The 17,251-nt window shown below is 44.0% G+C and overlaps 1 protein-coding gene across 4 annotated transcripts in view; it reads left to right on the top strand.

Moving 5' to 3' along the window:
* The window catches only part of LOC123746568 (cysteine-rich protein 2-binding protein), a 50,764-nt gene extending 34,192 nt beyond the window's left edge, over window positions 1-16,572 (top strand). For all 4 annotated transcript variants that reach the window (XM_045728169.2, XM_045728171.2, XM_045728168.2 and 1 more), the window contains exons 9-13: window positions 316-475; window positions 4,634-4,746; window positions 10,674-10,879; window positions 13,492-13,673; window positions 16,344-16,572. In XM_045728169.2, coding sequence (XP_045584125.1) covers window positions 316-475; window positions 4,634-4,746; window positions 10,674-10,879; window positions 13,492-13,673; window positions 16,344-16,517 — 835 coding nt within the window. In that variant the 3' untranslated portion in view covers window positions 16,518-16,572. The remainder of the gene's footprint in view (window positions 1-315; window positions 476-4,633; window positions 4,747-10,673; window positions 10,880-13,491; window positions 13,674-16,343) is intronic.
* Window positions 16,573-17,251: the final 679 nt, after the last annotated feature.

Genomic DNA, 17,251 nt, shown 5'->3' with positions numbered 1-17,251 from the left:
GAACTCCGTAACCGATGCGGCCCAGTAGTTGGAAACAATCTCAGCGAGATAGCTTTAGGGAGCCACTGGGGCTCACCCAGAATTTGGCATTTCATTACATTCATTTTTTGTTTAAGTGCACTAGGAAATTTACCTAATTTAAGCTGTATAGTTAATGGATTAAATGGAAAATAATTATATATTTTCTAATCATTAGCTAAAAAATATTCTAGGATAAGATTGTGGCTTGTTCTGTATCCACTGTATCTGTAATCTTAAATATAAATTGAAGTTTTTTTAATTTATAGTTGAAAGACGTAGCCTCCTTCTCTGCAGAAAAATGAAGTATGAACATGGCCTTCCACTTTTCAACTTGGACTCGGAGATAAAGTTTTTGCGTAGTCACGGTAGACTGAGGAGTCGTCACGAACTAGTTAGGGGCAAGATAATGCAAGATACAAAAGACTCGACTTCTAGAGTTCTAGACAGATTTCAGGTTAGTATTTATTGTTGAGTTATTGAATTAGAATATAGTATGCTCGTTGACCAAACCACAACTAGAATGTGAAGGGACGACGACGTTTCAGTCCGTCCTGGACCATTCTCAAGTCGAAACTCTTTCTAGTGTGTGGTTTGGTCAACATATTTCAGCCACGTTATTGTGATTCCTCATCTGCATATAGTATGATCATTTCTCATGTTGTACACTAATACTGTACTCTGAGCTGTGGTGATAGTGTTAGTCTTACAAACTACAGCAGCACTAAATACTCCTCTAAAATGACTGAAATGTGTTCTCTCTCTGGCTCTTTGGTCCCGCCTCTTAACCGTCAATCAACAGGTGTACAGGTTCCTGAGCCTATTGGGCTCTATCATATCTAAACTTGAAACTGTGTATGGAGTCAGCCTCCACCTTCCTAATGCATTCCATTTGTCAACCACTCTGACACTAAAAAAGTTCTTTCTAATATCTCTGTGGCTCATTTGGGCACTGTTTCCACCTGTCCCCTAGTCTTACAAACTAGGTCTGTCTCTGTGTCTGTCTCTGTCTCTGTTTCTCTCTGGGTGTGTGGGTGTCTCATCTATTATTTTTGGTCGTGTCCTCCGGCCTGCGGTGGCGTTGGGTCTTTCCTCCTCGGGTGGGACTGGCAGGGCAGGTCTCTTTCCTGCGCTCTGTTGGATTATCCTGTTATCCTGTAGTGGGTTCACTTGGGCGTGGTCAAAACGACAGCATCGCTCATGTGGGTTTGTCGCGTGTTTTCAGTTCCGTAACGGGACTGTGCGGATCTGCAATTCATACTGGACTTCTCCTCTCTGAACCCCTGGGTCTTTTGCCCCTCCTTTTGGGTGATCACTCTGTCTTAGGTGTAGCTGCTTTTGGCACGGGTGCCTGGATGGTGTCTCTGGACCTCCGGGACGCGTATTGGCGCTTCTCGATTCATCCGGGGTTCGTTGACTGGCTTGGTTTTGTTGTGGGGCAACAGGCTTACCACTTTCATTGCCTTCTCTTCGGTTTGAGTCTGGCACCTCGAGTGTTCACATGCGTTACCCAGGTCGTGGTGACCCATTTGCGTCTATTAGGGGTTCGGGTTCTGGCTTACCTCGACGACTGGCTTGGGTGGGCTCCCAACCAGTTCGTGTATCTGCTCGGCAGAGATTTAGTTCTTTCCTAGCTCGCCAATTTTGGGTTCTTGGTGAACTAGAGGAAGTCCCATTTGATTCTCTCTCGGGATCGGACTTGGCTGGGTCGTGTGTGGGACTCTCGGACAGCTTCCTTGTGTCTCCTTCCTGCGGTGTTGTTGCAGCTGTGGTCCCACCTACGACTGTTTTTGGAGGGCACCTGGGTCACACTTCGGTTGTTTGAGCGGCTGTGCGGGAGCCTGAACTTCGCCATGCTGGTCTACCCGTCGGGTCGGATCTGGCTTCGGCAGCTGTTCTGGTTTCTTCGGGGACGTTCCTTCCGCCACTCTTGCGATCACATCCCAAGAGTTTTGTGTCGGCTGCTGCATCGCCGGCTTCCTTTGCGGGCTTTTTGGGGTTCTGTGCTGTGGCACCTCTCGGAGCTCACTCGATGTGCTAACGGATGCCTCATCTCTCGGATTTGGTTTTGTGACCAGTATTCACTAGGCCGGCCAGGCTCTGTGGTGTCCATCCTTCCGTTGGGCTCACAGCACGCCGCGGGAGTTTGGGACGGTGTGACATTCGCTTCAGAGGGTTTGTGTCGCTCGCGGAGCAATGATCCGGCTCCATTTGGACTGCTTTCCTGTGGTTCATTGCCTGAACCATGTGATTTAAGGTGGTCCTTGGCTCTTTGGGGCTGGGCTAGTTGCTTCGGGTGACTCGTCTGCCACGTTCTCGGGTTTTGGCTCTCTTGGTGGTTCACGTTCAGGGGGTTTCAAACGTCCTGCCGGATGGCCTTTCTCGGTTCATTCCCCCTATCCACGGAACGGACGATTAACACCAACTCGTTCATTTGACTCTGCCAGACGTACGAGCGCCCGGAGGTGGACATCTTCGCATCGGCGTGGTCGCGGCATCTTCCAGTGTATGTGGTACCCTTCCCAGACTGTGAGGCTATCGGGGTTGATGTCTTTTGGCTGGACTCTTCGAGGTGAAGTTACCTGTACCTCTTCCCACCAATTCGGTTGTTGCTCAGAGTCCTGGTTCACTTGGTGACTTACTAGAGTTGAGTTGTCCTGTTGGCTCCTTGGTGACCAGCCCAGCCCTGGTTTCAGGAGCTTCTTGCTCGATGTCCGAACCCGAGGGTCTTCACCCAGCTTTGCCTCTTTGAGCAGATTGGTCTGGTACGGTACTTGGCTGGTTCGATCTACTCTACTCTTCGCGTCAGATTTTTTTATGCAGGTTTATCTCCACTTGTATGATGAGCAGGTGGCTTCGTTGATGGTGTCCCACCTGCAAGTTTCGTCTCGACAGCAGTATGAAATTTCCTGGCAGTCCTTTAGGCTCTCTTCATAGGTTTGTGAGGCACTGGCGGAGCCGCTGCAGCTTGCATTCAGGATGGATGTCACTTCTACTTCGTTCAGCAAGCTTTCTCGGGTGTTGTTTCACCTCCAGCCTATTCATGCACTGCCTGAGCTGTCCTGGTCGTTGGACTCGGTGCTCTCTTTTCTCTTTTCTCCTCGGTTCAGGACTGTTTTTCTAAGACTTTTCTTGTTGGCATTGGCCTCTGGGGGGACGGGTTGGGGAGCATCATGCTCTCCTCCGGTGCAGGGGGTTTCTGCTCTTTTGGTTCTGTTGTTCGTTTTATTCGTTTGTAGCCATCTCCTTTTCTGGCGAAGAATGAGTCTGCTGCCTTCTGTAGGGGTCCTTGGGTTGTTGATGCTTGGTTGGTTCGGCCTGGTGTGCATCATGTTTTGTGTCCGGTTGCAGTTCTTCGCCGTTATTTGTGAACCATGGCCTCCGTGGCAGGGGACGCACTTTGGGTGGACCCGGTTTTCCTTCTTCCCTGTTCCAGGGCGCGGGTCTCCCAGGTCGTCCGCAGGATTATTCGGTCTAGCCAGACTGTGGTCTGTCCCCGTGCCCACAACGTTCATAAGTTCCCTGCTTTGGCTGCTGTTTTTGGTAATATGTTCTGGGCAGGCATTCAGGCACGGGGCTTTTGGAGGTCAAACAGGGTTCTGGCCACACGATACCTCGTTAATGTTCCTAGCCCTTCTTGGACATGTGTAGCCTTGGGTCACAAGTTGCAGCCAGTTGTTTCGACTTAGAGTTGAGGAGCGAGTGATGGCTGCCTCCCGGGTAAGTCAGTTTTCTTCTTTATCTTTGGTTAGGTAGCTCCGGTGAGCCGAAGAGGTTCTCCACAGAAAATCAGCGTTGAATGTAATGAAACACCATTTTTTGGGTGAGACCCCGATCAGGGTTTTTTTTTTTCGCATTTTTTATATTTGGCCTCTGAACTAAGGAGAATAGCCGGCGTGGAGGTCTGGGGACCTCCCCTGTCCCCCTCCCGGGGAGGGGGAGGTTGCGCAGACGGATGCATGCCGGCTGTGGTGATGTCATGCTTGTTTGCTTGTTTTTGATTGGGGAATTCTGCTTGTTACTTCGCCTTTTGGTTTACAAATTTTGACCATCAGTAGTTTGTTTGGGAATTCCTGCCTTTCTGGGTGCCTGACCTGGTAGATGACAGACATAGACTGCTTCCAATTACACGGGGGTGTCTTTAGGCCATTGCTCTTCGTGCCTCTTCTTGAGTGGGGGGGGGGGCCAGGTTCTGGCTCTGGTCCCTGGTAGGCCTATAACTCCATCGATTGACTATTGCCTTGGTCTAATATGTGCACATCAGCCCGGTATAACTCCGGGAAGAGCCGAAGGGGCTCTCCACAGAAAATGGCATTTCATTACATTCAACGCTGGGTTTTTGTTTAATGTAAGGCGAGGACTAGCAATCCCTGTTAGGAGGCCCTAGCCATCCTTACATTTGGAGGCTGTGTCTGGGAGTAGGACAACCTTGACTTTACATCTGGAGGACCCATCCGAGGAAGGAGAGTTTTCCCGACCTCACATTTGGGAATTTATTCAAGGCAAAGGAGGATTCACTACTTGGCATGTGTGGCCCCCAAATGTGTGCATTTGGGGGGCTCATCCAGCTCGTCTTCCAACTTACACAACATATACATGACCCTTGTCGTATCAGGTGTGTATTGGCGAACAGCAGCAGAAGCAAGAGGAAATGACCAGTTTCTTGGTGAAGCTTGTTGGTCGTCCTGCCGGAACACCGCCACTCATCCACAGTCCCTATACTCTCAGGTAAGACCAGATATAAATGTTGAGTAGGTAGTATAATCTGAAGGGAGAAGTGCCTATACAGTTTTCCTTCTAAATAGCTCTTGTTATATTTACCAAGATCAGTGGTAGGTTAGTTTTGTGACAAAAGCCAACATGGATTGATTACTTTCCTAAATGCATTTTAGCAATGGTCCATGTCAACTATCAAGTTTGCTGAAAAGTGATCACAAGTACATGCAACTGCCTATGTAAAAATACATTTAACGGGTGTTTAGTGTTTTGTTGTAAATCAAAAGTTTGTTTGAAAAGCAAACCAAAAGCATTGGTATGCTGTACTAAAGAAATAAAGCTTTCAGTCTTGCAGTAGGATTTTGATTACATGCAGGTATACATTCCTAGAGACTTCCTCTTAAAATCAACAATGTTGAATAACAAAATAAACCTGGCTGTCCTAAGACCTGTACTGTACAGTAATTTCCTCTTTGAGAAAAAGTCTCTGCTAGACTATTCAGCGAATTGAGATAAACAGCTTGGTTGACAGCTTGGTCATGCAAAAGGAGACGTAGTTTTTGCCATGTTTGGCGGGGATAAATTCGGAAAAAGATTTAGAGGCCAATATTAAATGTAATGATGTTCCTGTTTCTGGTGGATCCTTGGTGCTAGCCTGCTTGATACCTGCTACCTGCTAGCCACCTGGATAGTTCTTCCCAATTCAATTCAGTCAAGGCCCTTGTGAGTTATTGTAAGCCTACTAGGGATTAGAGACCAAAACCTGGTACAAAGCACAGGAGAATCCCAGATCATCCTAACCAAGAAAAAGCCACCAGAAAGGTGGGTGAACCAAAACATAGAAAACAAGATGATAAATGGAGATGAATGAAGCGCCTGGTCGTGAAGTAGTTCTCTTGTTAGTTCCACCTGCACTTTACCATGGTACTGTGCACCTTCCTCCTCGGTCCTCTAGATGACAGACATAGACTGATTCCAATTACACGGGGGTGTCTATAGGCCAATGCTCTTTGTGCCTCTTCTTGAGGTGGGGGGGCCAGAACGTTCCCCCCCTTTAAATGACCTCTGTCATTTAGCCAGGAAAATGGAAAAACTAAAGCCCTTGAACAGAGGTTCCTTGGTGGCTCCCAAGGAGACATATCCTTGGAAGCCTTTGCCATATCTGGTCAGAGATCCGGATAACCGGAGATTATACTGTATTACATAAATTGTCAAGTACACATTTCAAGATCTACAGAATCAAACAAGAAGGTAAACTATTACAAGGTAAGCTGAAGTTTCTATTTTAAATGATATTTTTGATTTATAGTACAGAATGTGTGAAAATTCAAATTGTCGGTTGTGGTACAAAAAAATTGCAAATAAAGTAGTAAGGTAGTTTTTGGACTTCCCTGGTAAGAATTCTGCGTATCAGGATGTCTGGTTTATTTAGTGAAGGTTACTTCCAGTCAGGATAAATGAGCTAAGACAGTAGTCATATGAACATCATGGTCTTGTGGGTAGACCACTATCTGGCTAAACTTGATGACACTGCAGACAACCTGGGACAAACAGGCATTGGAACCAGGGACAAACAGGCACTGGAACCAGGGACAAACAGGCACTGGAACCAGGGACTCCAGATCCATAGATTGCCCTTCCTTTCCCCTTCCTCTGGTGCACCACTAGTGGTGAAGAAGTAACGGTGAATGGCCCCACAATCAGACATAACAAACAAAGCCCCCCCCCCCCGCCCTTGGCAGAACCTTAGTATCAATCATCAAAGGACCCCACTGGAAACCACCCATCTCATTCTGAGCCAGAAAGGAAGTAGAGGGCTCTAAGCAAAGAAAATGGTCCTCATGGCCAAATGAGGAAACCCCCCCCCCTCCCTCTTCTGAAGGGTTTTTGACATTTTTGGTCCAACTGCTTTATTCCTTACCTTGATCCTTTGATTAATTCCCGATTACTCGAGGATAAATCCCTTGAGTAATTTTTCCACTTGTTCTTGCAATACCTCTATGTATTCTATGGTGTTCTCTGGAATTGGCATTGTGTCTGGGTCTCTGCAATCCTCATTTTGCATACATTGTTTGGTGTACACGGGCCAGATTCACGCAGCAGTTATACAAGTACTTACGAACGTGTACATCTTTCCTCAATTATTGATGGCTTTGGTTATATTTAAACAGTTTACAAGCATGAAAACTTCCCAATCAACTATTAATGTTATAAACAGCTTCCTGGTACTTTGGAGCTCATTAACTGTTTAATAATTGTAAATAAAGCTGCCAAAGATTGAGAAAAAGATATATGTACAGGTCTGTAAGTGCTTGCTTAACTGCTTGGTGAATCTGGCCCAAGTTTCTGAGTATTGGGTTCTCATATCTACATTTAAAACTGTGTATGGAGTCTGCTTCCACAACATTACTGCATAGTGCATTCCATTTAACTACCCCTGACACTGAAAAAATTCTTTCAAATATCTCTGTGGCTCATTTGAGTACAAAGTTTCTGCCTGTGTTCCCTTGTTCGTGTTCCTTAATACTTTGTCTTTGTCGACCCTGTTAATTCCTCCGAAAAATTTGTCGGTGGTGATCATGCGTCTCCTAACTCTTCTGTCTTCCAGGGACGTGAGGCTTAATTCTCATAGCCTTTTCCTCGTAACTCTTACCTCGCAGCTCTGGGACTAGTCTGGTGGCATACCTCTGAATCTTTTATAACTTTGTCTTGTATTTAATTAGGTATGGACTCCAGGCTGGATCTGCATACTCCAGGATTGGTCTGACCAATGTGGAATACAAGGTTCTGAATGATTCTTTATAGAAGTGTATAAATGTAGTTCTTATGTTGGCCAATCTAGCATATGCCGCTGATGATATCCTTTTGATGTGGGCTTTTGGGGACAGGTTCAGTGTGATATCAACCCCCGCTCTTTCTCTCTACATGACTATTAAAGGATTTCACCTCCCAGATGGTACCTTGTGTTCGGCCTCTTGCTCCCTTTTCCTAATTTCATAAATTTACACTTGAGTTAAACTTAAGCACAGTAGTCATTTTCTAGACCATTTCTCCAGTTTGTCCAGGTTGTTTTGTGTGTGTGTGTGTGTGTGTGTGTTTACTAGTTGTTTACTAGTTGTGTTTTGCGGGGGTTGAGCTTTGCTCTTTCGGCCCGCCTCTCAACTGTCAATCAACTGTTTTACTAATTTTTTTTTTTCTTCCACACCACACACACACACACACACACACACACACACACACACACACACACACACACACACACACACACACACACACACACACACACACACACACACCCCAGGAAGCAGCCCGTGACAGCTGACTAACACCCAGGTACCTATTTACTGCTAGGTAACAGGGGCACTTAGGGTGAAAGAAACTTTGCCCATTTGTTTCTGCCTCGTGCGGGAATCGAACCCGCGCCACAGAATTACGAGTCCTGCGCGCTATCCACCAGGCTACGAGGCCTCGTGGGGCCTTGTAGTGTGTGTGTGTAAGTTTTCTTGTGGGGGTTGAGCTCTGGCTCTTTTGACCCGCTTCTCAACTGTCAATCAATCAACTTTTTATTCCCCCCCCTTCCCCACACACACACACACTCCCCTTTTCCCCCCAGGAAGCAGCCCATAACAGCTTTCTAACTTCCAGGTACCTATTTACTGATAGGTAACAGGAGCATCAAGGTGAAAGAAACTCTGCCCATTTGTTTCCGCCATCGCCGGGGATCAATCCCTGGATCTAGGATTACGAATACCGAGCGCTGTCCACTCAGCCACCAGTCCCCTTTTTATTATTATTATTATTATTATTATTATTATTATTATTATTATTATTATTATTATTATTATTATTATTATTTTCTACCACAAATGTGGCCACACATTTACAATGCGAACCAGCATATATACATTTTCTTCTGTCCTCCATGGACAGGGTTAGAGATGTGTTAAACATATAGTTCAAGGGTTTATTGAACAATCAACCACAGAAGGTGATTCGGTGCTTTTAAAATGCTAAGCTAACCTACATACGTAAATACATAGATACACAGATTTACGTATGCCCTACATAAAGTGTTCGATGTGTCTTTTACATAGTGTCATTAATATGCACCCTGGTGTGTGTGTGTGTGTACTCACCTAATTGTACTCGCGTAATTGTGCTTGCGGGGGTTGAGCTTGGCTCTTTGGTCCCGCCTCTCAACCGTCAATCAACTGATGTACAGGCGATGAGTCACAATAACGTGGCTGAAGTATGTTGACCAGACCACACACTAGAATTTGAAGGGACGACGACGTTTCGGTCCGTCCTGGACCATTCTCAAGTCGATTGTGATGAGGTAGGGACAAGCAATAAATAGGCAAGAGAGAGCTGAGGAGGAAAGTCAGGTGAAGGGGATAGTAGTAATGAAAACTGCAGCAGGCCTATTGGCCCATACGAGGCAGCTCCTATTATAACTATTATTGATTGGTCTTCCTCCAAAATAATCTTTCCTGCCTCTACTCTACACAGACGCCGTCTTGTAGAATCGGCTCTTATAAACAATGTACCCAACATGAACTTGAGTCCAGGCTTTGTTGCTGTGGACTCTTCCCTTTCACAGTACAGTATATACTCAAATGCTCTAATCTTTCTAACAAACGTGACTTAACATAAGCTTTCCCCCTTCCATTTCTTTCTTTCTCTTTCCTTTTCTTTCTCTCTTCTCCCTTTTTCTGTTCATTGTCTTCTTCTACGCTCCCTTGCTATCCTCCTCTTTTTCCTATTACTATCTCCTTCGGTGGTTATAATAGGAGCTGCCTCGTATGGGCCAATAGGTCTGCTGCAGTTCTCATTACTACTATCCCCTTCACCTGACTTTCCTCCTCAGCTCTCTCTTGCCTATTTATTGCCTGTCCCTACCTCCTCATCACAATCGACTTGAGAATGGTCCAGGACGGACCGAAACGTCGTCGTCCCTTCAAATTCTAGTGTGTGGTCTGGTTAACTGATGTACAGATTCCTGAGCCTACTGGGCTTTATCATATCTACATTTGAAACTGTGTTTGGAGTCAGCCTCCACCACATCACTTCCTAGTGCATTCCATTTACTAACTACTCTGACACTGAAAAAGTTCTTTCTAATGTCTCTGTGGCTCATTTGGGTACTCAGCTTCCACCTGTGTCCCCTTGTTTGCGTCCCTCCAGTGTTGAATAGTTTATCCTTGTTTACCCGGTCGATTCCCCTGAGGATTTTGTAGGTTGTGATCGTGTCCCCCCTTACTCTTCTGTCTTCCAGTGTCGTAAGGTGCATTTCCCGCAGCCTTTCCTTATAACTCATGCCTCTTAGTTCTGGGACGTGTGTGTGTGTGTTTGTGTGTGTGTGTGTGTGTGTGTGTGTGTGTGTGTGTGTGTGTGTGTGTGTGATTAATTACCTAAGTGAAGTTACAGGATCTTGGTGTCCCGTCTTCTCAGCACTATTTGTCTTATAATGCTTTGAAAGTACAGTACTGATGGTTTTGGCCTCTACCACCTGCTCACCTAACTTGTTCCAACTGTCTACCACTTTGTTTGCAAAAGTGAATTTTCTTATATTTCTTCGGCTGCTTTGTTTAGTTTAAATCTTTGACCTCTTATTCTTGAAGTAGCAGGTTACAGGAATTCTTCCCTAACAATTTTGTTGATTTCCATTACTATTTTGTACATAGTGATCACATTGCCTTTTTTCTTGTACAGTATCTTCATGTTTTGGCATATTTATTGCCTCTCGCCTGTCCTTGTAGCTCGTCTTTCAGTTCCTATAGCCATTTCGTTGCATGGCTTTGCACCTTTTGCTGTTTAATACAGCACTATGATATAAATATAAAGTTATGCTAGGATGTGAACTATGGTTTATATACTTATTATTTTTTGAGATGCATTCTGAGCCTATTTTCCACAATTCATATTTTTTGTTTTTGCAGGAAACTGAAGCCATACATCATGCAAGATTACGAGTCACTTCCTCTGAAACTTAAACTTCTACGAGAGATTATCTCGTATCCACATCGCAATGAAGTCGGATGGTGCCTGCCTCCCAGACATCCAATAGATTATTGTTATGTGACACCCAAATATATTCCTGCCATGAATCAGCTAGCAAGGCATTTCTTCTGGCCTGGGATTGATTGTATGTGTTTCCATTAAGAACAAAATTGCAATAATTGTTTCATTGTCTTGCATATTGAAAATTAGATAGATTTAATTATAGAGCGGCAGCTGCTAACCTGCAGTAAAACATCTATGGGAGTTGCCCAAGTTTTCCAGCAGCAGTAGTAGGGGGAGGGGGAGGGGGAGTGTGAGAGGGGGAGTGTGTGTGTGAGAGGGGGAGAGTGTCTACTCACCTAATTGTGCTTGCGGGGGTTGAGCTCTGGCTTTGGTCCCACCTCTCAACCGTCAATCAACTGGTGTACAGATTCCTGAGCCTACTGGGCTCTGTCATATCTACATTTGAGACTGTGTATGGAGTCAGCCTCCACCACATCACTTCCTAGTGCATTCCATTTACTAACTACTCTGACACTGAAAAAGTTCTTTCTAATGTCTCTGTGGCTCATTTGGGTACTCGGCTTCCACCTGTGTCCCCTTGTGCGTGTGCCACCTGTGTTAAATAATCCATCCTTGTCCACCCTGTCAATTCCCCTGAGAATTTTGTATGTGGTGATCATGTCTCCCCTAGCTTTTCTGTCTTCCAGCAACGTGAGGTGCAGTTCACATAGTCTGTCCTCATAACTCATGCCTCTGGGACTAGTCTAGTGGCATACCTCTGAACTTTTTCTAGCTTCGTCTTGTGCTTGACTAGATTCAGGCTCCATGCTGGGGCCGCATACTCCAGGATTGGCCTCACACAATGAGGGCTACAGTTGTGGAGTCCTGTCTTCCGTCCCGTGTGAGAGGGAAAGAGTGGCACATTCTGTGAACAACCCTCAAATTTGCTCAAAGCAAAAGTGAACTTGGGAGTGGTATCCATAGTACAACTGAGCCTGCAGGGGTTTTCCCAGGGCCTGCAGGGTGAGTTAGTCCTGCAGGAAGTCTAGGTACTGGGGTCCGCTATGCCGGTAAACCCTGTCAATGCAAGCAATCAGACCGCCTGAAGCCAAAGACAAAACCAAGGGGACAGCAAGGCTGTTCCACCCTGTGCCCCCAAGGCTAACCTAATACACACTCAAGGCTAGCCTAATACACACTCAAGGCTAGCCTAATACACACTCAAGGCTAGCCTAATACACACCCAAGGCTAGCCTAATACACACCCAAGGCTAGCCTAATACACACCCAAGGCTAGCCTAATACCCAAGGCTAGCCTAATACACACCCAAGGCTAGCCTAATACACACCCAAGGCTAGCCTAATACACACCCAAGGCTAGCCTAATACACACCCAAGGCTAGCCTAATACACACCCAAGGCTAGCCTAATACACACCCAAGGCTAGCCTAATACACACCCAAGGCTAGCCTAATACACACCCAAGGCTAGCCTAATACACACCCAAGGCTAGCCTAATACACACCCAAGGCTAGCCTAATACACACCCAAGGCATGAACCCTCAAGCCGAAGAGGCAAGTAAAACAGAATCCAAATGATAAATTCTTCAAAGAAACCCCAGAGACCATGACCAGACTGCAGCAAACAAGTAGCCAGAGAAAAACTTTGGCATGCCGTGTACTAACTTAATAGCAGGCCATGCAGGCCACAGTGCACCCTACCAGCCCTAAACGCTCCCAAACCAAAGGAAAAAAAAGTCGCAGACCATCGGTGTACCCACACCAAAGACCACCTGAAGCAAGGAAGGCCCCTAAAAGGAGTGTCCCGAACTCCCCAGGAAAAAGTAGTACAGTACTTGCAGAGCACACAGGGGAAGAAAACTCTGAGCATGTGCAGCCCCAGGCACTAAATGCCTGGCTCACACATACTTCCATGTAAGAACTCAGCCCAAAGGCAAAAAACACCACTCATAAAAGGAAAACCAGAGTCAGATCGACGACGGCCATCAGGCACAGACATCAGTCTAGAATTGGCCGGTGTGGGGCCTGGCTGATCTGGGCTGGCTCCCTCTGCCCCCCAGCAAGGAGGAGGAGGATGGTGGAGCAAACTAGCTGGGGGGAGGGAGGCTAATTTCACAAAAGTTTGGCTGTTTTCATTGTTGGAGAGTTGTTTTGACAATTTTGGGGTTGCAGTGTTGTGTTTAACCATTCAGTGGTTGGTTTTAATTTGCCAATCTTTCTGGGTGCCTTACCTTGGTGATGGCAAAGGTGATAACCTTTAAATGTAAAGTGATCATAGGCCATTGTTTTCTGCATCTCTGTGAGGGGACCAAGTTCTGGCTCGTGGTCCCTGGTAGGCAGATATAACTCCACAACTGATAGAAGTGATCAGTGTATGACAGCTTCAGGGAGCCAACAGGGCTCCCACAGAAAGTAAAGTTGCTTGGGAATAATAGCCATTTTCTAAACATTGGAGGCATAATAATCAATTTGGAAATAACATTTGCTATCCAGAAAAAAAGTTAAACAGTGTAATTAGCAAGTGTGTGAAAATCTCGTGTGAGGTATTTGAAATTTTGTTCATTCCTTGGGGTATGGAGTGACTAGGGGGCTATACAGAAAGTGCTATTTTAAATCAAATTTACTTTTATATTTATTTAGATCGAAGAGTCATTTAATAGCATGTCTTTAAACTAGCAGTTTTCATCTATGCTCTGTTAAACTAATTAGTAACTAATTGTTTATTCATTACAGTGTCAGAAGTGCTACAGTATCCAGATCATACTTGTGTTGTCCTCTACCGTAGCTTAGTGGTGGGGTTTGGGGTGCTCGTTCCTGACACAGGCTTCAACATGGCATACCTGTCATTCCTGCTAGTGCACCCAGAATGGCGACATGCTGGTATTGCTACATTTGTTCTCTATCACTTGATTCAAGTAAGTTAATCAGTATACAACTATTAATTAGTCAGCTTTAATTAAATATAAACCAAATTGGCAGTTTGCATGGGATGTGATGTCCCCATTGCTTACCACAGTGGTACAAACAACCTTGTATCACATGATAAATGGTTGGGGAAGACTGGGCCTGAGATCCATCATCATCCACCCCACGGAGACCAGGCTTTTACTGCTGTGTCAAATGTAAGGGAAGGGGGGGATGGGATAAATTAAAATATAAGAGGTTGGAAGGGTTGAAAGAGTTTGAGGGAAGATTTAATGTGCTAGATTTATATAGAGTAAGAATTTTGATGTTAGTATACTTGGCCAAAGGGCGTTCCTTTAAGCATATTTGTTTAAATGTGGCCACATTGTTGATTTTATAGTGTAAGCTTTCTATGCTTCTAATTTCTTAGTGTCAGTATTGAGAAGAGCAATTGAATTACCAAAATTCACAGTAAAGACACTCTAGTAATTAATAAAGGATATATTTTTTACAATGTTTCATTCCATCCTGGAACATCTTTTGGTAAAGAAAGAAAGAATACATAAGGTGCAAATTGGGGTTCAATACACATGTGGAAGGGATGAGGTTTTGTGGGGGTGAAGTGAAGGTTCAAAAGAATATGGGGCAATTGAACAGTAAGGAATAGGGGAATGAGGTAGAAATAAGGGGGAAAGGGCCAGTCAGGCATTGGGTAAGGCGTTTAGTGAAACTTTGGTACTTTTGGTGGGCAGGGAGAACTCGGTAGAGGTGGTGTTATGAATTCCATAACGACACCTCGTTTGGTCAGTGGTGGATTCCAGGATTTTTGTATTATCTACTATCATGTTTCTAGTGAGTGTTGTTATGTACACTTTGCATATGGTTTCTATGGGTGCCAGCTTGTAGATGGCAGGCAGTCTTCTCGAAAGGTTTGTAGTGGTCATATCAATATAATTTAATCGAAGGTATTATGTATTCTTTCTTTACCTGAAGATGTTCCAGAGTGGAACAAAACATTGTAGAAAATAATTCCTTCAATAATTACTAGTTTCTTTACCGTGAATTTTGTTAACTTGATTGCTAATTATTGCTTGGTTAACTTTTGAATATCCCGCACATTTGATTGTGCTACATAATCTCCCTGGCTTGGTGCCTCTTTTCATAATTAATGACTTGTCATTATGTGAAAAATGAAAGATTATTGAAAAACCTGATTGATAACTGTGCTTGTATTAAGATGAATGCTACATAATATCTGATATAAAACAATAAATGTAATATCTGGAGTATTGGCTGATCAGAGTTTCTCAGTATACATGTATAGAATTTAGTATGGAACATAATCCAGGACTAAATTATTCTTGCTGGGTGGTCATTAACCCTTGCACTGCTCACCTATTTTCGGCAAAAACGTCTTGGTGCAATTGTCAAGGACATATTTTTGTTATTTTTACAAATGCTCAGGTAAATTTAATGTCAAAATGTTTCCAAAGTCAACTATTTCCATTTCAAAACACAAATAGTAATGAAAACATTAAAAAACATTAAAATATAGCCAAATTAAAAAACAAAAAGCACAACTCTCTGAGCGCCTAAAGGCGCTTTGCGCAGTGCAGTGGTTAAGCTATTATTGTGGCCTTAATAACCCTTCAGGTTCATAGGCCTTAAACCCAACAACAAACCAAAATATATATGTAAAAGTAAGAGGACTTCATGAGTGTAAGAGGCAATTGTTTACTAAGTGTAATGAACAAATTGTATGGCAGCGTAGTGAATGAAAGAATAAACAAAAAAACTGAAATAATTCAGTGAACAAAATTGGTCCAAGCCTGGCCTCAGACCGGGCTTGGAGAGTAGAACTCCCGAAACCCTCTCCCAGGTATGCTCCAGGTTCCATTGTGAAACAAACTAATGGAACAGAGCATATGAGTGTTGATAAATGCCACATACATTTTATAAATTAAGAAAGCATATAACAAAGTGAATGGTCTTTCTCTGGAGAGTAATGAACATATTTGGAGTTTGGAATGTTATTAAATACTGTGGAGAGTTCTTACTGTTAATAGTGCATTGAGTAGCTGTTCCAATAATATTGTCAGAATTATCCATGGTAGTTCAATGAATATATGCATGGGGGTCATAAGGAAGGTCAGTTTGAGAATAAAAAGTGTTAATTTAGTATATTACAGGAATGAGATATGATTGAGGTGTTTGTGTGGGTTTGTACATCAGTAAAACTTGCACCTGATCAACAATTGCCTTTCTCAAAAGAACTGCTTCATCAACAAAAAGACCTGCATAATATGTATTTATAAGAAGTTTAAATTAATTTACAAGTTTTATTGACGTGAGTAGCCACACCACCTCACCCACCACCTTCATCTTTCCCATCTCCCTACCTCTTTTCTGTCCCTCCATACCTTCCTACTTCTTACCTCTGTGCCTACCTACCTACCTCTTTTTCCTTATCCCCCCCCCCCCCATCCTTTCCAGGTACCTACAACCTCTTGTGCCTTTTCCCTCCCACCCCCCATACCTACCTACCTACCTCTTTCCTATCCCTCTCCACCTATACCTACACCCACTTTCCTGGCTCCTCCTCTCCTTAGCCCCACTCCCATCCCCCTCATTATATTAATTACTAACCAATAGTTACAGTAAGCATTTCTCTTGGGCCACAGACATGCATGGGTAAAGACGTGACTCTACATGTTTCTGCAACAAATCCAGCACTCATTTTGTATCAGCGTTTTGGCTTCAAGGTGGAGGAGTTTCTCTCTGGATTCTATGACAAGTATCTACCTGAGGACAGCCCAGAATGCAAACATGCCATGTTTCTACGCCTCAGCAGATGATTTTTTATCGAGTTTCTTAAAGTTCTGGAGAAATAAAAATACATGTATAGAAAAATAGTTTTTATTATTACCCATGTTTCCCAGTTTAAAACTCCAAATATGTGCAATCACCCTGAATTCCACACACAAAAAAGAATGCTCAAAGATCATATTTCCGATAGTCATCGTATTTTAAAACTGCAGGGGGGATTTGGGCAAAATATGACCAGTCGTCATTTTCATTAATTTGCATATTGTCGGTATAAAAGTGGTAATTTAAGACTCCAAATACAGTGTACCTCAGCTTACGAATTTAATCCGTTCCCAGAGACGGTTCGTAACCCAAAAATTTGTAAGCCGAAGGGAATTTTCTCATAAGAAATAATGAAAATTGTATTAATCTGTTCCACACCCCCAAAAATTTTAACTGAAAAGAAAGTTTTATGTATAATTCACCCAAATCTTTAGTACTGAAGTATGTACAAGTTATTGCTTACCTTTATTGATGACTTGTTGGTGTATGGAAGATGGTGAGGAGGGAGGGGGAGGGGAGGAGAGGTGTTAGTGTTTGGAAGGGGAGTCCCCTTCCATTATAACATCAGGCAGTGATGACTTCTCTAGGGTACTCTCTCTTTTAGGTATGTTTTGCATACCACTAGGACCTGCTTGTGGCTCACTGCTTGTTTTTCTCTCTGAAAATCTATCCATAGAGGCTTGTTTTTCCCTACGTTGTTACATAGCCTTCCCGGTTTTGT

The sequence above is a fragment of the Procambarus clarkii genome, chromosome 90, assembly GCF_040958095.1.
Source record: "Procambarus clarkii isolate CNS0578487 chromosome 90, FALCON_Pclarkii_2.0, whole genome shotgun sequence".
In the NCBI taxonomy this organism is placed as follows: Eukaryota; Metazoa; Arthropoda; class Malacostraca; order Decapoda; family Cambaridae; genus Procambarus; species Procambarus clarkii.
This window is presented reverse-complemented; position numbering and strand designations above follow the sequence as displayed.